The 16,451-nt window shown below is 30.4% G+C and overlaps 3 protein-coding genes and 1 long non-coding RNA gene across 8 annotated transcripts; 2 read left to right on the forward strand and 2 right to left on the reverse strand.

Annotated features, from left to right (window-relative positions):
- Positions 1-174: 174 nt before the first annotated feature.
- Tsen54 (tRNA splicing endonuclease subunit 54) lies at positions 175-3,708 on the reverse strand. Of its 2 annotated transcripts, none has more exons than XM_069131085.1 (6): positions 3,535-3,708; positions 2,983-3,029; positions 2,551-2,890; positions 1,655-2,467; positions 411-1,567; positions 175-343 (listed from the first exon to the last, which is right to left on the reverse strand). In XM_069131085.1, exons 2-6 carry the CDS (start codon positions 3,021-3,023, stop codon positions 202-204), a joined length of 2,493 nt encoding a protein of 830 aa, XP_068987186.1. In that variant the 5' UTR covers positions 3,024-3,029; positions 3,535-3,708; the 3' UTR covers positions 175-201. The 2 variants fall into 2 exon arrangements, with proteins under 2 accessions (XP_068987186.1, XP_068987185.1); XM_069131084.1 differs by having other exon boundaries at positions 2,983-3,035.
- A 154-nt stretch (positions 3,709-3,862) lies between these two features.
- Positions 3,863-6,402, forward strand: wkd (TBC1 domain family member whacked). Of its 2 annotated transcripts, none has more exons than XM_069131103.1 (5): positions 3,863-4,002; positions 4,653-4,782; positions 4,867-5,440; positions 5,505-5,774; positions 5,847-6,402. In XM_069131103.1, exons 2-5 carry the CDS (start codon positions 4,670-4,672, stop codon positions 5,958-5,960), a joined length of 1,071 nt encoding a protein of 356 aa, XP_068987204.1. In that variant the 5' UTR covers positions 3,863-4,002; positions 4,653-4,669; the 3' UTR covers positions 5,961-6,402. The 2 variants fall into 2 exon arrangements, with proteins under 2 accessions (XP_068987204.1, XP_068987203.1); XM_069131102.1 differs by lacking the exon at positions 3,863-4,002 and adding an exon at positions 4,189-4,311 and having other exon boundaries at positions 5,847-6,400.
- A 107-nt stretch (positions 6,403-6,509) lies between these two features.
- On the reverse strand, positions 6,510-8,076 carry LOC138188964 (uncharacterized). 2 transcript variants are annotated; one of them, XM_069131105.1, is made up of 4 exons: positions 7,974-8,076; positions 7,457-7,776; positions 7,061-7,330; positions 6,510-6,947 (listed from the first exon to the last, which is right to left on the reverse strand). In XM_069131105.1, the coding sequence occupies exons 2-4, from the start codon at positions 7,745-7,747 to the stop codon at positions 6,675-6,677; spliced, it is 834 nt and encodes a 277-aa protein (XP_068987206.1). In that variant the 5' UTR covers positions 7,748-7,776; positions 7,974-8,076; the 3' UTR covers positions 6,510-6,674. The 2 variants fall into 2 exon arrangements, with proteins under 2 accessions (XP_068987206.1, XP_068987205.1); XM_069131104.1 differs by lacking the exon at positions 7,974-8,076 and having other exon boundaries at positions 7,457-7,836.
- A 141-nt stretch (positions 8,077-8,217) lies between these two features.
- On the forward strand, positions 8,218-12,635 carry LOC138188969 (uncharacterized). Of its 2 annotated transcripts, none has more exons than XR_011175769.1 (6): positions 8,218-8,322; positions 8,641-8,679; positions 8,775-8,873; positions 8,967-9,115; positions 9,207-12,320; positions 12,496-12,635. It is a non-coding gene; the product is annotated as an uncharacterized LOC138188969 (long non-coding RNA). The 2 variants fall into 2 exon arrangements; XR_011175770.1 differs by having other exon boundaries at positions 12,493-12,628.
- The last annotated feature ends 3,816 nt before the right edge of the window (positions 12,636-16,451 follow it).

Here is a 16,451-nt window from a genome sequence, read left to right on the forward strand (position 1 = left end):
TAAGTAATATATAAAATCGATAGAAATGTTTTATAAAGCATTTTCTTTATCACAAATAAAAATTTATCTTTCAACAAATTTTTGGATGACATAAATAGATACTTGATAGTTGATCAAGTTCTTTGTGTTCAACTATTCTTTATTTTACATAAAAATAAATAGAAAAGAATTAAATATTGCGTATGAAATATTTTATTTGAATTATGTTAGATTAGGTATAGATATAAATCCTGGTTGAATATATGAAATTGACATTGAAACACAGGCTAATAGTATTGGTGAAGTGCCTGCATCTTGCATTAAACGGTGCAATTCAATTGGTTGTATAAATGAATCATCTTGTCTGAAATAAAAAAAAACATTATTGTATAAGTTCTACAAAATAAATATAACTAATAAAAATAAATTACTTTATCACAACTACTCTGTAGAATGGAAGACCAGGATCTGCTTTTCTATAGTTTTGTGTATTGGAATAAACATTGTATGATATTTTGTACTTATTCTTTTTTCTTCTTACAATTTTCTCGGATGCAGACTTAATTATTTTAAGTTTACTGAAGACTTCTTCAAGACTATTTGCATTCTTTGATCCAACAAGAGGAGTGCGTAATTGTCCAACTACTTGTACTTCATTACAATCTTCAATTCCCGTATCTTCATCATCGATAGTGATCGTTTTTACTTCACGCCATTTAGTCTTTAATTCCGACCATGATGACGCTCCTGGCAGTATTTTAAATGAACATTGATAAACTTCATCGTTATAATTTGATGTCGTATTTGTGTTTTTATGATAATTTCGTGGCCAATATCTCTGACGAGGTTCTGTAAGTAATACACTTCCAGCTATGCTACAATGTATTGATGTATTTTCCACGATTCTTTGATGACATAATTTTCTTAATGGAAAGAAATTTTGATGAAAATTATGATAAAACTGGTTTCGAGCAAAAGAATGCCTAGTCACATTGTTACTTATATTTGGCATTGTCAAATTGTTCATTGGCAAAGATGCGAATCTGTTTTGATGAACAGTAGCACTATGATTATCAAGAGCAACAAATACATTTTGAAATGTAGTATTTCTATGATGCCAATATAGATTTTGGCTGTATGTATAAGGTGGTTTATTACTATATACATAGTTGGGACTAAAGTTCCCATGTTGTCTATGTTGCATGGAAAAATAATCTTGCATGAAAACATTGTGCGCATTTGTTGCTAAATTTTGATTAAATGGAGCAATGTTTGTATTTTTTCTAACGTTATTGTTACTTATAGAGATATTACTGCACTGATACATATTTTGACTTTCATTACTTTTTGCATGTTCTAGGTTTTGACTAGATCGCAATCTTTTATCTGTTTGCTGTAATTTTTTTAATTTTGCACTTTCATAATGATAGATCATTTTAACAGGTTTTATACTATGTGGTATGTATGCTCTTGAAACTTTTATTGTAATTGTGGATTGAAATGCAATGTTTGGAATTGAATCTAATAAATCTATTCGTGTTACTGGTTTTGGTATCTCTTGAATTTCATCATCAGAAAGTTCTATCACCTAATTGAAAGAAGAATATAAAAGAGGGAGAAACATTAATATTTTAACACTGTGAATATAACTATTATAAATATCATTATACGATACCTCGTGTTTTGATTTCTTTAATTGTGAATTCTTTCTAGGTGGCGAAGATAATGTAGGTTTTCTTGAATTGCACTCAGAATTTTTATAATTAGAATCTAAAATATCAGTAGCTGATAATAGTTTATCTGTTCTTCTAGGTACTAATTTAACGTTGCGTTGTATGCGAGATGCTCGCCAATTTGCTGGTATATTACTTCCTTTGGTACAATTATTCATATTATCTTTGACAATTTTAATACTTCCTAATAAAGTCTCATCTGATATAATTTCCACCTTAGAATTCCGTTTTTTTTTATTTTCATCTATATTTACAGTTTGCAAAGTAATATCCGATCTTTTCCCGTTTTTCATATCCTTTTCGCATTCAACATTTGTAGATTGAGCTTCAATATTTTCTACTGCACAAAGAAGATCATTTATGATTTCAGAGACATTATTTGATATATCTTCATCTTCTGCTAGATCTTGAAAAATCCCTGTAGGAAAGTTATTAATATTTGCATCAGTTCTTTTTGGACAACTAGCAGATTTTCCACTCTGTACATCTATATTATCTTTATCTTGTTGTTCAGTATCAGTTCTCCAAAGGCCATTTTCTGGCTCAACAATAACTTTACGTTTTATATTAGAATTTTTATCACTTTTTGTCTTTCTTTCTGAATCATAAACAAAACGTTGTATGCGATAACCATATCGTACTAACTGGCTATAAACTCTATATTCCTCTAATGAGCATTCAACATTATCAATTAGAAGTTCATAAGCTTGTTGGATGGACAATGCTACACCATTCCATGTAAGTTCTAAACAATTCTAAAACAGAAAATGTTTTATATTTTCTCTACCATATCAGAAAATAATTTCTGTAAATGCATTAGTATTGTATTATAACATACAGCTTCTAGAAGAAACAATGCTTCTTCTGGTATTAAATACAAGGTGCCACTTTTCTCCAAACCAAAACTACTCCAATCTTGACCAGAGTATTTTGTTACTTTAGCTCTTTTCTGTTCAGGCAACCATTCTGCACTAGCTAACTGTGAAATACGATCTACTCTTTCTATAGCTATTAAATTTTTTCTAGTCATAATACCTTTTTCAATTTGCATATTTTGGAGCCAGGAATCATTTGGTTCAAATTGTTTCATTCCAGTTTTTGGAAGAGTTTTAACTGACTTCTCGTATTCATTCCATGCATTAAACTTCAAACCTTTATTTTCTATCAGTTCTTCTGCCCTGAAAAATATTAATGTTTTAAATATATGATATTAATTTCACACGAAAGAAATAAATAAGAGGTATTGAAATATTTGTTATAAGATACTCACGTTAACATATTAACAGGTATCTCTGTTATTTCTTTTGCCATGATTTTCTGCAATTTCAAAACAATACTTATATTCAATCAGTCAGTCATATTCTTGGTAAAATTCATTATAATTTATTGCCTGTAGATAGAATTATCAAATCTTCAAGTTATCCATGGAACTTCAAAATGGGAAGCTCCGTAAGCAATCCATTATTTAATATTTAAATTTAGAGACATATATATATATAAATACTGTTACATATCAATTGTTATTATTCATTCTATTCATGTTTTTGAGTTAAAGCTTAGAAAGCGCATAACAAAACTTAAAATATGCCGGTAAGTTACATTTAATAAAATAAATAAACCATTGGCATATAATGAATTAAGTGCATTTACGTAGTAACGAATAACAAGAGATATATATATACAGACTACGTAAATGCACAATATATGTATATATGTATATATTGCTAGAATAGGTTTCTAATCAAATTTCATTCTGTGACGATTAAACGAATAAACGATTTATGTAAGGTTACAAAAAATAGGTATTTATATAGGTACTTACGTGTCACACATATGTAACTCTAAGTAGAAAGCAGTCTTTCCTATTGAGGAAGATATTACATTATCTCGTTACTATTGTAAAATTATTTCAATTTCAATTGTATTACGTTTCATTTTCTAATGTACTTATTTTCACTTTTTCTTAAATACGAAATTAGATTTGAATTACATAGCTGTATAGTTACATCGATTACGCTGTTAAGCATAGTTATCTTTACTTTTAATCCTTTCTTACTATTGGATAACAGTAAATGAATCAACGGAACTGTCCAATTAACGTAGAGTACCTGGTAGTTCCATTTCGAGATAAAAATCTCCGCTACATTTTGTTGTAATATATCAATTAATTTAAATTCATATATTTATTATAATTGACGCGTGTGATAAAAGCAAAATATCGGTACTCTAAAGCAATGCATAGTATATTCTTTTGGAATTTCATAAATCAGATTTTTGCGGATCATCGATGGTAAGTCTAATGTTAATTCACACGGTGTGCCCACTCATTGTTAATGTGATAATGTGAAAGTAAATAATGTGTGAATATGTATATAGTAACGCGTTTATGTTAGTTATCAAGCCTAGACAAGATACTTTGACACGTACAAATGATTGTAATTCGTTGCACGAACTTTTTGGGCGTTACAAAACAGTGATTGATATCTTAAATTATGATCTTGTTATCATATTATTTATTCGAAATTTATTGGCATGTATCTGTCAACTGTCAATTATAAAACGCGTTCAGATATTCTCTTCTTTATTCCGTTTTAATGTTGTAAGTGAAACAAATTTGTAATCATAAAGTGCGCCGATTAACGTTTATTTTGTGTAAAAATGTTGTCAATGTAATCGAGATAGATATAAAATACACAGTTTATAAAACGTCAGAATACTTGGTAATATGTTCATATTAAATTTGAAAATTGTTAGATCCTTAGTATGATTATTTTTTATTGTTATTTATTATTTTTAGAACTAAAATTTATATTGATATTAGTAAAAATATTTAAACGATGTCCAATATAATAAACAAAACATTTTTGATCAAAATATTATTTTTCCAAGGAAGTAGTACAGTATATATATATATTATAAAAATTTTATATTTTATTCTAGACAATTAGAAAAATGCTATGGCGTCCTCAGGATCATATAATGGGGATGCAGAGACAGAGAGTGATAAGTTTGAAGGTTCTAAAATTGATCGACATGGTTTCCTTCAAGATTCCAATTGTAGCTCTGACAGGTAATATAATAATTATATATTAATGTAACAGTTATGATGGTAAAATATGCATTTGTATACTAATATTTATGTGTAAAATACTAGCCTTGTTAAACAAGGATTACCACCAGAGGTAATGCTTAGAAGGGAACGAAAATGGATACAGATGTTGAACAATTGGAGTTATTTCATGAATACAAATTACCGTAAAGTTAGAGAAAGATGTAGAAAGGGTATTCCACCTTCAGTAAGACTTCGTGCATGGCTAAATCTTTGCGGAGGTCAATTGCTAATGGATACAAACCCAAATTTATTTGAAGAGTTGGTGGAGCGATCTGGTGATCCAAAGTATATAGATGATATCAAAAAAGATCTTCATCGTCAATTTCCACATCATATAATGTTTATTGGAGAAGCTCCTGGACAGGAGGAACTGTTCAAAGTGTTGAAAGCTTATTCTATTTTAAATAGTAAAGTTGGTTATTGTCAAGCTCAAGCACCTATTGCTGCATTTTTACTGATGCATATGCCAGCAGTACAAGCATTTTGGTGCCTTGTTGCAATATGTGACAAGTATTTAATTGGATATTATAGTCAAGGAATGGAAACATTATTACGCGATGGAGATATTTTATTTGCTCTTTTGAAAAGAGTGTCTCCCATTGCTTACAAACATTTGGTTAGTATTAATTAATTAAAATCCGCATGTAAATGAGAATTAATTATTGCCATTAATTTCTCAGAAAAAACAAAAGATGGAACCAATCTTATATATGACCGAATGGTTCTTATGTGTTTATACGCGAACACTGCCATGGGAAAGTATTCTACGAGTGTGGGATATGTTCCTTTGTGAAGGTGTTAAAATTATTTTTAAAGTTGGACTAGTTTTGTTAAAAGGCAGCTTAGGACGCACATCTCTTACTAAGCGCTGTCCGACAGTTTATGAAACGCTTCAAGTATTAAGAAATCCTCCTCAGCATATTATGGAAGAAGAAGCTTTAGTTTATCAGGTAGGATACTTGATTTTCGTGTCTCGTTTCTTGCAAACAAGTACATTTTGTTAAATAAATGCAATATCGCAGGTTCGAAAATTAAATCTAACCGAAGAAGATTTCGAATACGAACATCAACGTCAAGTATTAAAACGGAAAGCTGCAGAGCAAGCATCTCTTTCCACTGCCAATCGGACAGACTGATTACAAAAGAATAGATAGCATGTAAAGTGAATAATGAGCTTACAGGTATTATTCCAAAGTGTGCCTTCCTTTATATACGTCATATTGTACAGGTCGTAAAATATAAGCAAGTATAGTTTTACAAGACATAGAAGTACATATAGCAAAGTTTGAAAAGTACCTAACTTCTTTATTATAAATTTAGATAGTTCTTGAATGTAATCACAGATACATATACATTCCCCAAATAGATCACAGAAAATAATTTATCCCTATTTTCTCTACCATAACTAGGATTATAAAAATACACAATGCACAATACTTGTAGATGTTTCTAGTATCGTTTAATGTTGTATTATTTGGAGCATATCTCTAGTTGTACAATTTAATACAATTTTATTAATACATATTTATGTACAAAAAAGGAATTGTAAAACATTACATTTTTTAAGGAACAAAATTTAGAAATGCTATATACTGTTATCAAATAAGAATTGTTTTGTTTAGCTCACTGTTGTTTTTGTTAAAATTTATCTAACTATAGTGACAAATGATGTAATTAAATAGATGTTATGAATATATTTTGACAAATTATCTAATTTTATTTCGGCCTTACATCAGCCTTATACATTTTAATCCAAGTTATAATCTATAAAATCGCTTACATTTCTTTTCCCTATGTTAATTATAAAATTCACCTAGGTATATACATTATTTATCTCGTTATATTATAAACTACCTGATAGTATTTACATGATGATCTCTAAATTTCTCCAACAAATTATAACGTTCAATAGCGTTCGTAACTATATTCGTTAGATAAAAGAAATCATCTTGAATACTTCGCGCTGGAAATATATCGAGTTGAGTAATCTTTGGCAAGAATAAAACACTCATCATGAATACAATTGCCATAGTGACAAAAGTACTTATGGCTACAAAGATAGGATTTGATAACTGCGTTTGAGTAGTTTGTGCAGCTTCCGTCTTGTCATATGCATGGGCAGGCTACAAAGAATGACAAGAACGTAATAATGAGAAGATTAAACTAATAATTTTCATTTCTTTTTTTTTTAAATTAGATGAATTTTCTTCAATTTCAAATTAGAATATGTACTTACAATCGTTTTATAACCGCGATCTTTTTTAAATTCTGACATAAAAGTTTTTAGTGGAAAGAAGTAATATTGATAGAGAGGCTGCTTAATCGGAAATTCCACGTGAGTTTGTGTAATCTGAGGTACCTCGCCGGAAGAGAGTGCATTGGTTAATGAAGACAAACTGATCGTCGATCCCTTTTCTAATGCGCTTTTATACATGGCCGCCAATTCTGCCCTTGTAAATCCAAGTACTTCTGGATTTTTTACTTTGGTAACGATCGGAATGTGAGGCTGAAAAATCAAAGGTAATTTCTTAATAGCTCTTTTTGGAACTCTTTAGATATATAACAAATTATATGAAACAAAAATAATAAAATATTTATTTAAAATGTATGAATAAAAATGTCATTTATTTACCTCGTGATATTGTGAAAAACTTAAATCAGTTGGATGTAAATCAACCTTTTCATTAAGTATAGTATTATGATGTTGAAAGCTGTGGTTTTGGTATTTTTGCGTATTTCGTTGCGTATTCATATTAATCTTTTGAACCTGATAATTTTGTCGATCTTTGTTCATATAGATTACATTTTTATAGCCGTTATTTGACAACATCCTATCATAAATGTTAGTAGGGGAGGGAACATTGAATTCTTGAAGTTGGAACATCACCTTTTGAAGATATTCTCCGCTCGATTCGCCGTTCATTCTAACGTTCCTAACAGAGTTTAAAAATACTAAAACAAGATAAATTAATTTCATCCTTTTCGATGTATTCATTTGACGTATAAATATATAATTTTTTTTTATTCTATATGAAACATATCTGTTGATTAACTATAGAAGTGTTTTTCTTTGTTAATCATTTTTCCATATTTTTATAGCGGGATGTTTTCAATTATCCATAAGATTTAATTAAAACGAAATAACATACATTTTTACCGGTATCACATTGGTTGTATAATAATTAACGATCTTCACGTTATTGCTGTAATATTAATTTTCTGCTTAGCGAGCTATGTCGCGTATCGTTGTACCTTGTTATCGTAACTTCACTAGCAATTAATCGCCAGCGATTCGTTACTCTCTTGTGTTCATTGAATTTCCGATTACACAATGATTTTTCCTTTTTTAGGTTCACGCTCGTAATGGAAATACCATGTTACGGATGTGCGTAACAAACACTCGCGGTCAGTATGTTCGCAATTGTACTAGCAGGGATGGACTGCACGAATATCCTCGGCCAACTCGTTCCCCACCAGGTATTCGAGGAATTCATGGTTGTACGTATCACAACATCCATTAAGAGATGTACAAACTTGCTGTATGTTAAATGCATGTTTAAAGTTAACATTTTTTTTAGTGGGTTTCCGGTTATTGGGTTATGATCAATTCTGCGATTACTGACGTAGTTTTAAGCAATGATTATATTTATATAATCTTATTTCTAAAAAATATTAAAATATTTATAATTAATAATTTATATTACTTTTTATCTACTTTTTTAAAATATATACTTAGAAATAATATAGATAAAAGTTAATGAGATATCATTTTTATTAAATAATTCTTTTTAATTAATAAACTCATCATTGGCATAGGTACAATTATCCAATTACCTACTACTACTACTATGCAAGGTAATAGAAAAATTGATCGGTGTAGAAATATAAGAATGATGTTTGAAATATGTTCATTTCTATTATACTGTTACGAAACATTTTATTCTTTTAAGATTGGTGATTCCATAGACATGCGATAGAATATAGCGGATGTGCTCGAAACCACATACGTATTTGACGAATACCCCATGATCAAGTTTTCGAATACACATGTACGTAACACTTTGGAGATTTCAACGTGTGTTTGACAATATCATCTCATTGCTCGTTTCGTATTCTTATCGGTTTGTCCATGTCTTGTGCAGAAATTGGGCAACACGAGTGATTATTAAGTGACTCGTAAGAAAAATGGGAACAGTACAGTAAACCAGTTCAGAGGAAACAAGCGACAAGATTAAGTGCAATCGTGATTTGGTCTTTTGCTTTTTGACGCAGATCGTAGGATGGCATCAAGGTAAATGAAGTTAGATTATAATCGAAATGTTGTGCCAGAAAACTGGTTTTCTTTTGTTCTACTAACTACATAAGATTGTTTCATTCTGTAGTTCGTTAAAAGGAAACTTGCATGGGTGCCTGAACACAGGCAAAAGCGAGAATCGTATACATAATAGATATATATTTCCTCAGTTGTGGTAATACTTTTTGTTTTAAGCGAGTGGCAATTGGTATATCAGTATTAGTATTTTAATTGAGAAAGTTGTTTTAATATTTGATTTATTCTAAAAATGCCATATGAGATGGTAATAATGTATGTGGGACAATATAATAATGGGATAGTAATTTCCTAGAAGATATAGTTTACAACATCCTGCTCGTATAAAATCTATGTCGTGATTATAATTGTCATTAGTTTATTATGCAAATCATAGTGTAAGTTCTCGATGTAGACCGTGTACAATAAACGATGAAGGAATTGCGGTTCACTGAGTGGACCCGCGAGGAGCCGTTAGATGGTAACCAATGATTTTCTTTAATTATATTCGTTCACCGTAATTACTCGTCTAGATTACAATACTGATATTTCCCACTTACTACATTATATACTGTTCGTTACAAAATTAAATTGCTCTAATTTCTTATAATGATAAATATCGATAATATTACAATAAAAACGATTAAATAGTTATGTATACCAATACTAATGATGTTTGTATCTTAAAATTTACATTAACTCGTGGAATTGAAAATTACTAGATCTGCGAATAGATGGAAAATAATAATCAAATATTATATATGCATACATTCGGAATGAAATTTTGTGAATCTATAAATTACACGAAGGAATTTATATAAAAGTAGTTTTAGATTTTCGTTGGACGAATGTTAAAAGAATGTACCGTAATGTTTCGTGTCCTGTTATGTTAGTAAAAGAAGGGGGAGGAAAGGAAAACGAAAATTGCTCGTATAGTTCGTTATTGTGTCATGTATTTCCTTTCACATCGAGTGCACCGTTACCGATATCGCTTTACAATTTTTTTTTCTTTTCATACAAAAAGATGATTCGATAATCAGCGCCGCTACATCATTTTTGTGGTTCGTCAATTATCGACGAACGATCAATTGTCGTTACACGTATTTCATAGATATAATATATATAATATATATATCTTTATCTTTAGCATAACCTCCCTCTTATAAAGTGAATATCATACAAAATCTAAGGCTATACGTAATTTAACTTTTAATCCTCCATTACATACGAACATAATGCGCTAATACAATACGCGGGTGAATTTCAATTTTATTTCTCTTACACGGTTTCATTTACAAAAAAAAAGGTTCTACTTATTATGGGTCAACGAACCGGATTGGAGACGACGGTGGTAGGCCCTCTTTTTAGAGCGTTTACATTTTTCTTTACGAAATATAAGAAGCACAGAAACTGTTCTTTTCTTGTGAATTAGACCTGGTGCAGACGAGCCATTGCGATGTCATTGCGATTACGCAGTAGTGTACAAAGTTATTGTTGCGATTCAATTATGTATATATATTTTTAATAATGTAATGCACATAAGTGTGCGTTCCCGCTATTAATTTTTTCATTTCTAACGTTGGCTGTAGTCAGCATCCATGCGAGGAACTATGGATACGAATGCCGTCCATAGTCGGCACGTATGTAATAAACCATACTAACGCCGATTATAGTAATGATTTATTCGGTAACAATTGTGTTACGTTCTGTAGTTATTGTTCTGATTATGTTTGAAAGAATTCGGAAGCAATCCGTTAATGGTATATATATGTTAATTTCTTCAATGTTGAAAGTTACAGTTTTATTTAACTTTTTTTTTCTATGCAAATATTAAAGCAAATGAATATTCGCGGCGCACGTTCCTCTACTATAAAAGAACAATATTCGCAGTTATATGGATTGTAAAGACAGGGTTAAAAATATAATGTTACTGAGAATCGCACACAGAGTTACCGCTACGAAATCTCAACAATATTGAGTAGCTTATTTGCACGTGGTCTTACACCCGTCAATTATAGACGAAATGTCGATTGCCGCTAAATCGACTTGAACTTTGTCACGTAGTTTGTTCACGTGCGCGCGCACTTACGGTTACTACGCGCATCAGTTCCGGCTGTTCAGCACCGTTCGATATCGAACACGAAAATTTAAAGAGCCGTTCGTGTATTATAATTTCTGATATTTGACGGTGAACTTAACCGTGGTTAGTTAAAAATATGCCTTAAAAGGATACGTTATATACAGAACGAAAGAATACCGTTACAAAAGATTAGTGCCCAAGTTGATTGAAAGTGATACTCGATAAAGATTTACGTTTTTTTTCAGAATCACGGTATATGATCCTATGATGAAAGACTATTCTTTGAAAAGATCTGGTTTCAGCTCGTTCGCACATTGAATTCAGATCACGAATTGAGTAATTAATAATTTGCATTCATTTCTGAGAATTGTTTGTGCGATTATTATAAACAACGATGGAGATTATATCGCTAGTAATTTCGCTAAAAATAGGCCGAGATAGGTTTTTTCTCTTTCTTTTCTTGCTTCTATCCTTATCGTTTAAATTGAGTATCAGTATACAAAAAGTTGTAAATGTAATTTTATAGTAAGCTTCGATTAACATAAAGAAAGACGTACATATTGAATGTACATTACAGATCGCTCTGAGAATTAATTGCTAGTCGTGTAAGTAGATGAACATAAATGTACGCTATACTGTATACTAAAAATGAAACAACGACGATTCATAGCACATCTTTACGTACACAATTCGAGCGGAAACTTATATATATGTATTTGTACATGGCAGCACGATATTTTTAAACGAACGTCGCAAGTATACTTATCCTTAATTATCAGAATCCTCTACTTGACAGTACAGTCATTGAATAAATAAAAATTACAGAGTTCGATATAAGCTACGCATCGGAGAAAATCAAATTTAACAATATGTCTATACATGTCGCTAATGAATTAGATCGTGTAAAATATTTTATTGCTATGTTTACAGAATAAGCAGTACCTCGTTAAAATCTCGACGCAAAGGTTGTAACGATAATACCTAATTATAAAGAATACTTTTGATAATACTTTTCTGTATTATCTGTCTACAATATTTCCTCCGCCATTAAGATTTTATAACGAGAGAAAATAATCGGAAATATAAAACGAAGTATACATATATAGGGTGATGTGTCTTGATCCATTAATGAATACATATTGGACAAAATCATTAATTCGACATATGTATATTTTTTAAATACCCTATATATATAAGCTTAATACTCAGATGTAACGTCTTTTTGCTTCGAGTATTACATAGTTTCGAAAAAATCACTACGCAGTTTTTGTAATTTCAGCAGCTATTTACAATGAAAGATTATTCCATACACATCGTGTCGGACCATTAGCTGTAAGATACCGATATTTTTACATCATGCAAATATTTGAACGCAAGTTGAACTGATGCTACATCGAATAATTGTATAAAAAAAAAGAAAAAAGATCAGTAAGTTCTATTTAATTACGAACGATCGCCTTGTTTCGTGGCATCTAGATTATCCGCAAAACGCGGACATTTAACATTTTAACATTTTAATTGTCAGATTACTTTCATCTTAACAGCGAGTCGGTAAAAAGTATTTAAAAAAATTCAAATATGTATATCCGTATCAAATGTAAAATGTCCTTGGAAGTTCATTGAAAAATTAGATAAAAGTAACTTGAAATTACAAGTTATAAAAGTACAAGATTGATGCTATAGAAACTAATTTCTATTGCCAGTTATACAAAAAGGATTGTGATTCATCACATCTTAAACTCATCAGTCGCATAGAATATCACAGGAACGTTAGTAGGTGCCATTGGATTTATGTATATCAAATAGATAGTACATTGCTCGTGCACGTATTAAGAAAGTATAAAGATGTATAGAAAGAAACAAATCTTAAAGTTATCCTGTTTCAATTTAAAATCCAAAGTCTGTCAGTATACCCTTGTTACTAAGGCAATACTTCGCCGGTACATTGCATATTTAAGAAGCTTTCTCAATGTACTTTAGTGAATCGTCAAACACAAGCAATGAATAAATCACAATGAAAAAATGAAGTATAAGCATAGAAAATGCCCTTGACAATTATCTTACTTGGTATCATTGCAAATTTCAATTTATGTATCAAAATTGTAAAAAAGCTTTTGCTTCAAGCACTTTGATCTCCAAGCAAAATAGTTTTTTTTATTGTGCTTTGTAAAAGTCTTCTCCCTTCCTTTTAATTGTAATAAGCTTGTGCTGCTGCAATTGACATCTGTGCTGTAATAGCAACAGAAAAATTTCAAATTCGTTTGCATCAAATCAAAGGTATTTCCTTCAAAGAAGTAAGCTCCTTTGGTGAACGATTTTATTTCAATTCTAATATTTTAAAGATATTTGTCAAATGCAGCACAATCATATTCACAATATATCATACTTCACTGCTATGGCAATAGCACAATGTACAAAGATCTACGCTAGCTGATTCGAGTACTATTACTTAACACAGTTATTTCATTCGGATAATAGAGTGAATTCATCATGAATGGCATCTTTAACGCGTAAGTTGACACATAGTTGGTCAATCACCTTTGTCTGGACACAGGAGAATATTTAATATATATCCTACATGAATTATATATTATCCACAAAAAAGACCGCCGTCTCCTCTTTTTCTTACACGTACTGCCTAATCATACCAACAAACCTCACGCACACGTTCCTATAGGGCACGGTGTATCATTAATCGCGCTACATGTTCCTAACCAATTACATAGAGCCATTTACTTCGAGATGAATTAAAGTTAATATCAGATCGATAACCAATTTAACTCCAATCAACCGCATCTAGTTTGATTTAAATAAAGAACTAATATATCAACACACAGCCTGATGTAATTAATAATGCGCGTCATTGTCAAGATATACCTTTTGAGAGAAAATGGCAAGCTGTGCAGCTGCCGTTAACTTTAACTTATATCTAAGGTATATCTGTATTATAATACATTGCATTTTTCTTATGCGCATTTTACAAAATAAGAAGTTAAAAGATTGTAATACACTTGCTATTTGGCCAAAACATATCCTTTTTTTTTTCTTATTGGACTGTATCAGTATCTTTGTTATGATAAAAATAAAAAATTGTATACATTAATTTACAACAATGCTTTTAATGCTTCTAATTCATACACTGGCTGTAAAAATGTCGATGTTTTTTTTTACACATGAGGTGAAAATATGTAATAAGAACATACATGTAACTAATTACGAAATTGTCATTACAATTTTGCAATTATATATTGTATCAAATATTAACAATGTTATTACTGTTATTACTGTCCTAAATTACGCATTTTCGCGTGCACGTAAAGTGCATTTCAGTTTTATGCAATAAAAGTTGAAAACAACCGCTAATTCTGCACAAAATTCTTATTAAATAATAGAAACGCAATTAATCATTATATATATATATTATATATATGTATAATATATATAACATAATATATATATATATATCGCATATCTTATAAATATCCTATAAATAAATGAACATTACTTATTTTCTCACTGATATTAACGTAATATAAATTAAAAGAGATATATTCATTACAATGGAGACGCTGTGCTTGTAAATTTTACATTAAAAAATATCAAAAGTCCATGAGATTATATTTTTACATGCATATTGTGCGTGTCGATTTGCCTTTAAAAAAAATCTTTCCATTATATTTCAATATAAAAATCATTCTAGACTACAGCTACTATACAAAATGTTTAAGAATTTCCACCATACAATATTCTTTTTGCACTGACCAAAAAAGGCATGTATGCAAATTAAGGAGTATTGAGTTGTCAAACAAAATAAAAGTTCTCATAAAATTATAATGAAGGTTAGAAAAGTGTAAATATTCAGGTAGTGTAAAAATCCCATCATTTATAAAGTATATACAAACTATTGATGTAAACATGTATGTAAATAATACATACAAAATAGTATAGAATATCTTTAAATATTTTATATCTTAGAAATGTCCAATATCATGCCTAATCAAATGATTTGTAATCAATTAATTACACAAAACTCACAAGAAAAAGACAAATATCATTAACGATGTTACATAGTGTGAAAAATGGGACTAGGTGGAAATTCATAGGCACTTTGCACCTTCGTAAATACTCCTATGCATTAGTCTGTCTGAGTATAAAAACAAATACGTCACACCATTTGTCAATGCAATAAAGCAACAGTAGTGATAGTAGCGATTCTAATTCCAGGCTGAACATAATCGTCTCTTAGATCTCTATCAATTACAACATAATCGAAGCGCAAACTAGCAACTAATTGCTTCTCAGTTAATGAGTAGGTTATACACACATATACATCGAGTAGGGACGTGCATTGTATGCACGCGAATGGAATGAAACTGACACGAAGGAAAGGAAAGAAAAATAAATCCTGCTGATCGATGCGATGTAAATCAAGAATTTAAAATGTGATTGTCCCCTGCCATAAATGAATGGCTTAGCAGCGCACGTGTCGGAGTTGAAAACTTGACTAGAAAAGAACGAGCGTGCGAAGAAATGACATATATAGTGCATAATTCCGCAATTTTTTCACTTCAATGATTCCATTTTTTTTCTTTCCTTATTTATAGTAATCTCATCGACCTGTTTTTATATTTAGCATTATCCACTGTGAGGTAGAACACTAGCAGCTATAGGTAGTTCCTGTTATTAATATAAAAATTCAATTTTATTCCAGTATAATGTCTTTCCGATGATTTTATTTTTTAATTAATTATGAATTAAGAGGACCCTCCTAGATTAGGTTCGTTTCACAGTCATTCGAGTAATTTAATTAATAAATTTTCTTTTAAAAACTACCTATGTCTTTAGTATTCTCAAGTAAAAACCTAACTCCTATTGTGCCGCGTAAGCCCTCCAATTATGCGTAACACTTCGTCGGTGACTTACAAAGCACATTTGCGGACATGCCACACACATAGATATATTCCTAATTATTTCATGTATGAAAAAGTAAAAAATGATTCTTCTCCTCGTGTTACAATTCACAGCAATTTTGCATGCCGTTCTTCGCGAATTTCGAACTGAATAAGAAGATCAGTCTTTATTTAGAAGAAAAATTAGCGTACGCACGTTTTATATTGTATATGACTCCTATGTTACAAATAATCCTGCACTAATAAACACACAGTGCGTGCGTAGTATCATTAATAATCGTAAATTGTAAGGTAGATCAAATTAGTATTTGATCTTTCCTTGTCATCG

This window comes from Bombus flavifrons, chromosome 18 (genome assembly GCF_040668555.2).
Source record: "Bombus flavifrons isolate JBK064 chromosome 18, iyBomFlav1_principal, whole genome shotgun sequence".
Classification (NCBI taxonomy): Eukaryota; Metazoa; Arthropoda; class Insecta; order Hymenoptera; family Apidae; genus Bombus; species Bombus flavifrons.

Excerpts from the sequence above, each read along its gene's own strand:
- Tsen54 (XM_069131085.1), bottom strand. The coding sequence starts at position 3,023 with ATGGCAAAAGAAATAACAGAGATACCTGTTAATATGTTAAC. Across the intron at positions 2,468-2,550 it reads CATTGTTTCTTCTAGAAGCT|AATTGTTTAGAACTTACATG; the intron begins GTATGTTATAAT and ends TTTCTGTTTTAG. Across the intron at positions 344-410 it reads TACAGAGTAGTTGTGATAAA|ACAAGATGATTCATTTATAC; the intron begins GTAATTTATTTT and ends TTTTTATTTCAG.
- wkd (XM_069131103.1), top strand. The coding sequence starts at position 4,670 with ATGGCGTCCTCAGGATCATATAATGGGGATGCAGAGACAGAGAGTGAT. Across the intron at positions 4,783-4,866 it reads TCCAATTGTAGCTCTGACAG|CCTTGTTAAACAAGGATTAC; the intron begins GTAATATAATAA and ends GTAAAATACTAG. Across the intron at positions 5,441-5,504 it reads CCATTGCTTACAAACATTTG|AAAAAACAAAAGATGGAACC; the intron begins GTTAGTATTAAT and ends TTAATTTCTCAG.
- LOC138188964 (XM_069131104.1), bottom strand. The coding sequence starts at position 7,819 with ATGAATACATCGAAAAGGATGAAATTAATTTATCTTGTTTTAGTATTT. Across the intron at positions 7,331-7,456 it reads GTTTTTCACAATATCACGAG|CCTCACATTCCGATCGTTAC; the intron begins GTAAATAAATGA and ends TTGATTTTTCAG. Across the intron at positions 6,948-7,060 it reads ATCGCGGTTATAAAACGATT|CCTGCCCATGCATATGACAA; the intron begins GTAAGTACATAT and ends CATTCTTTGTAG.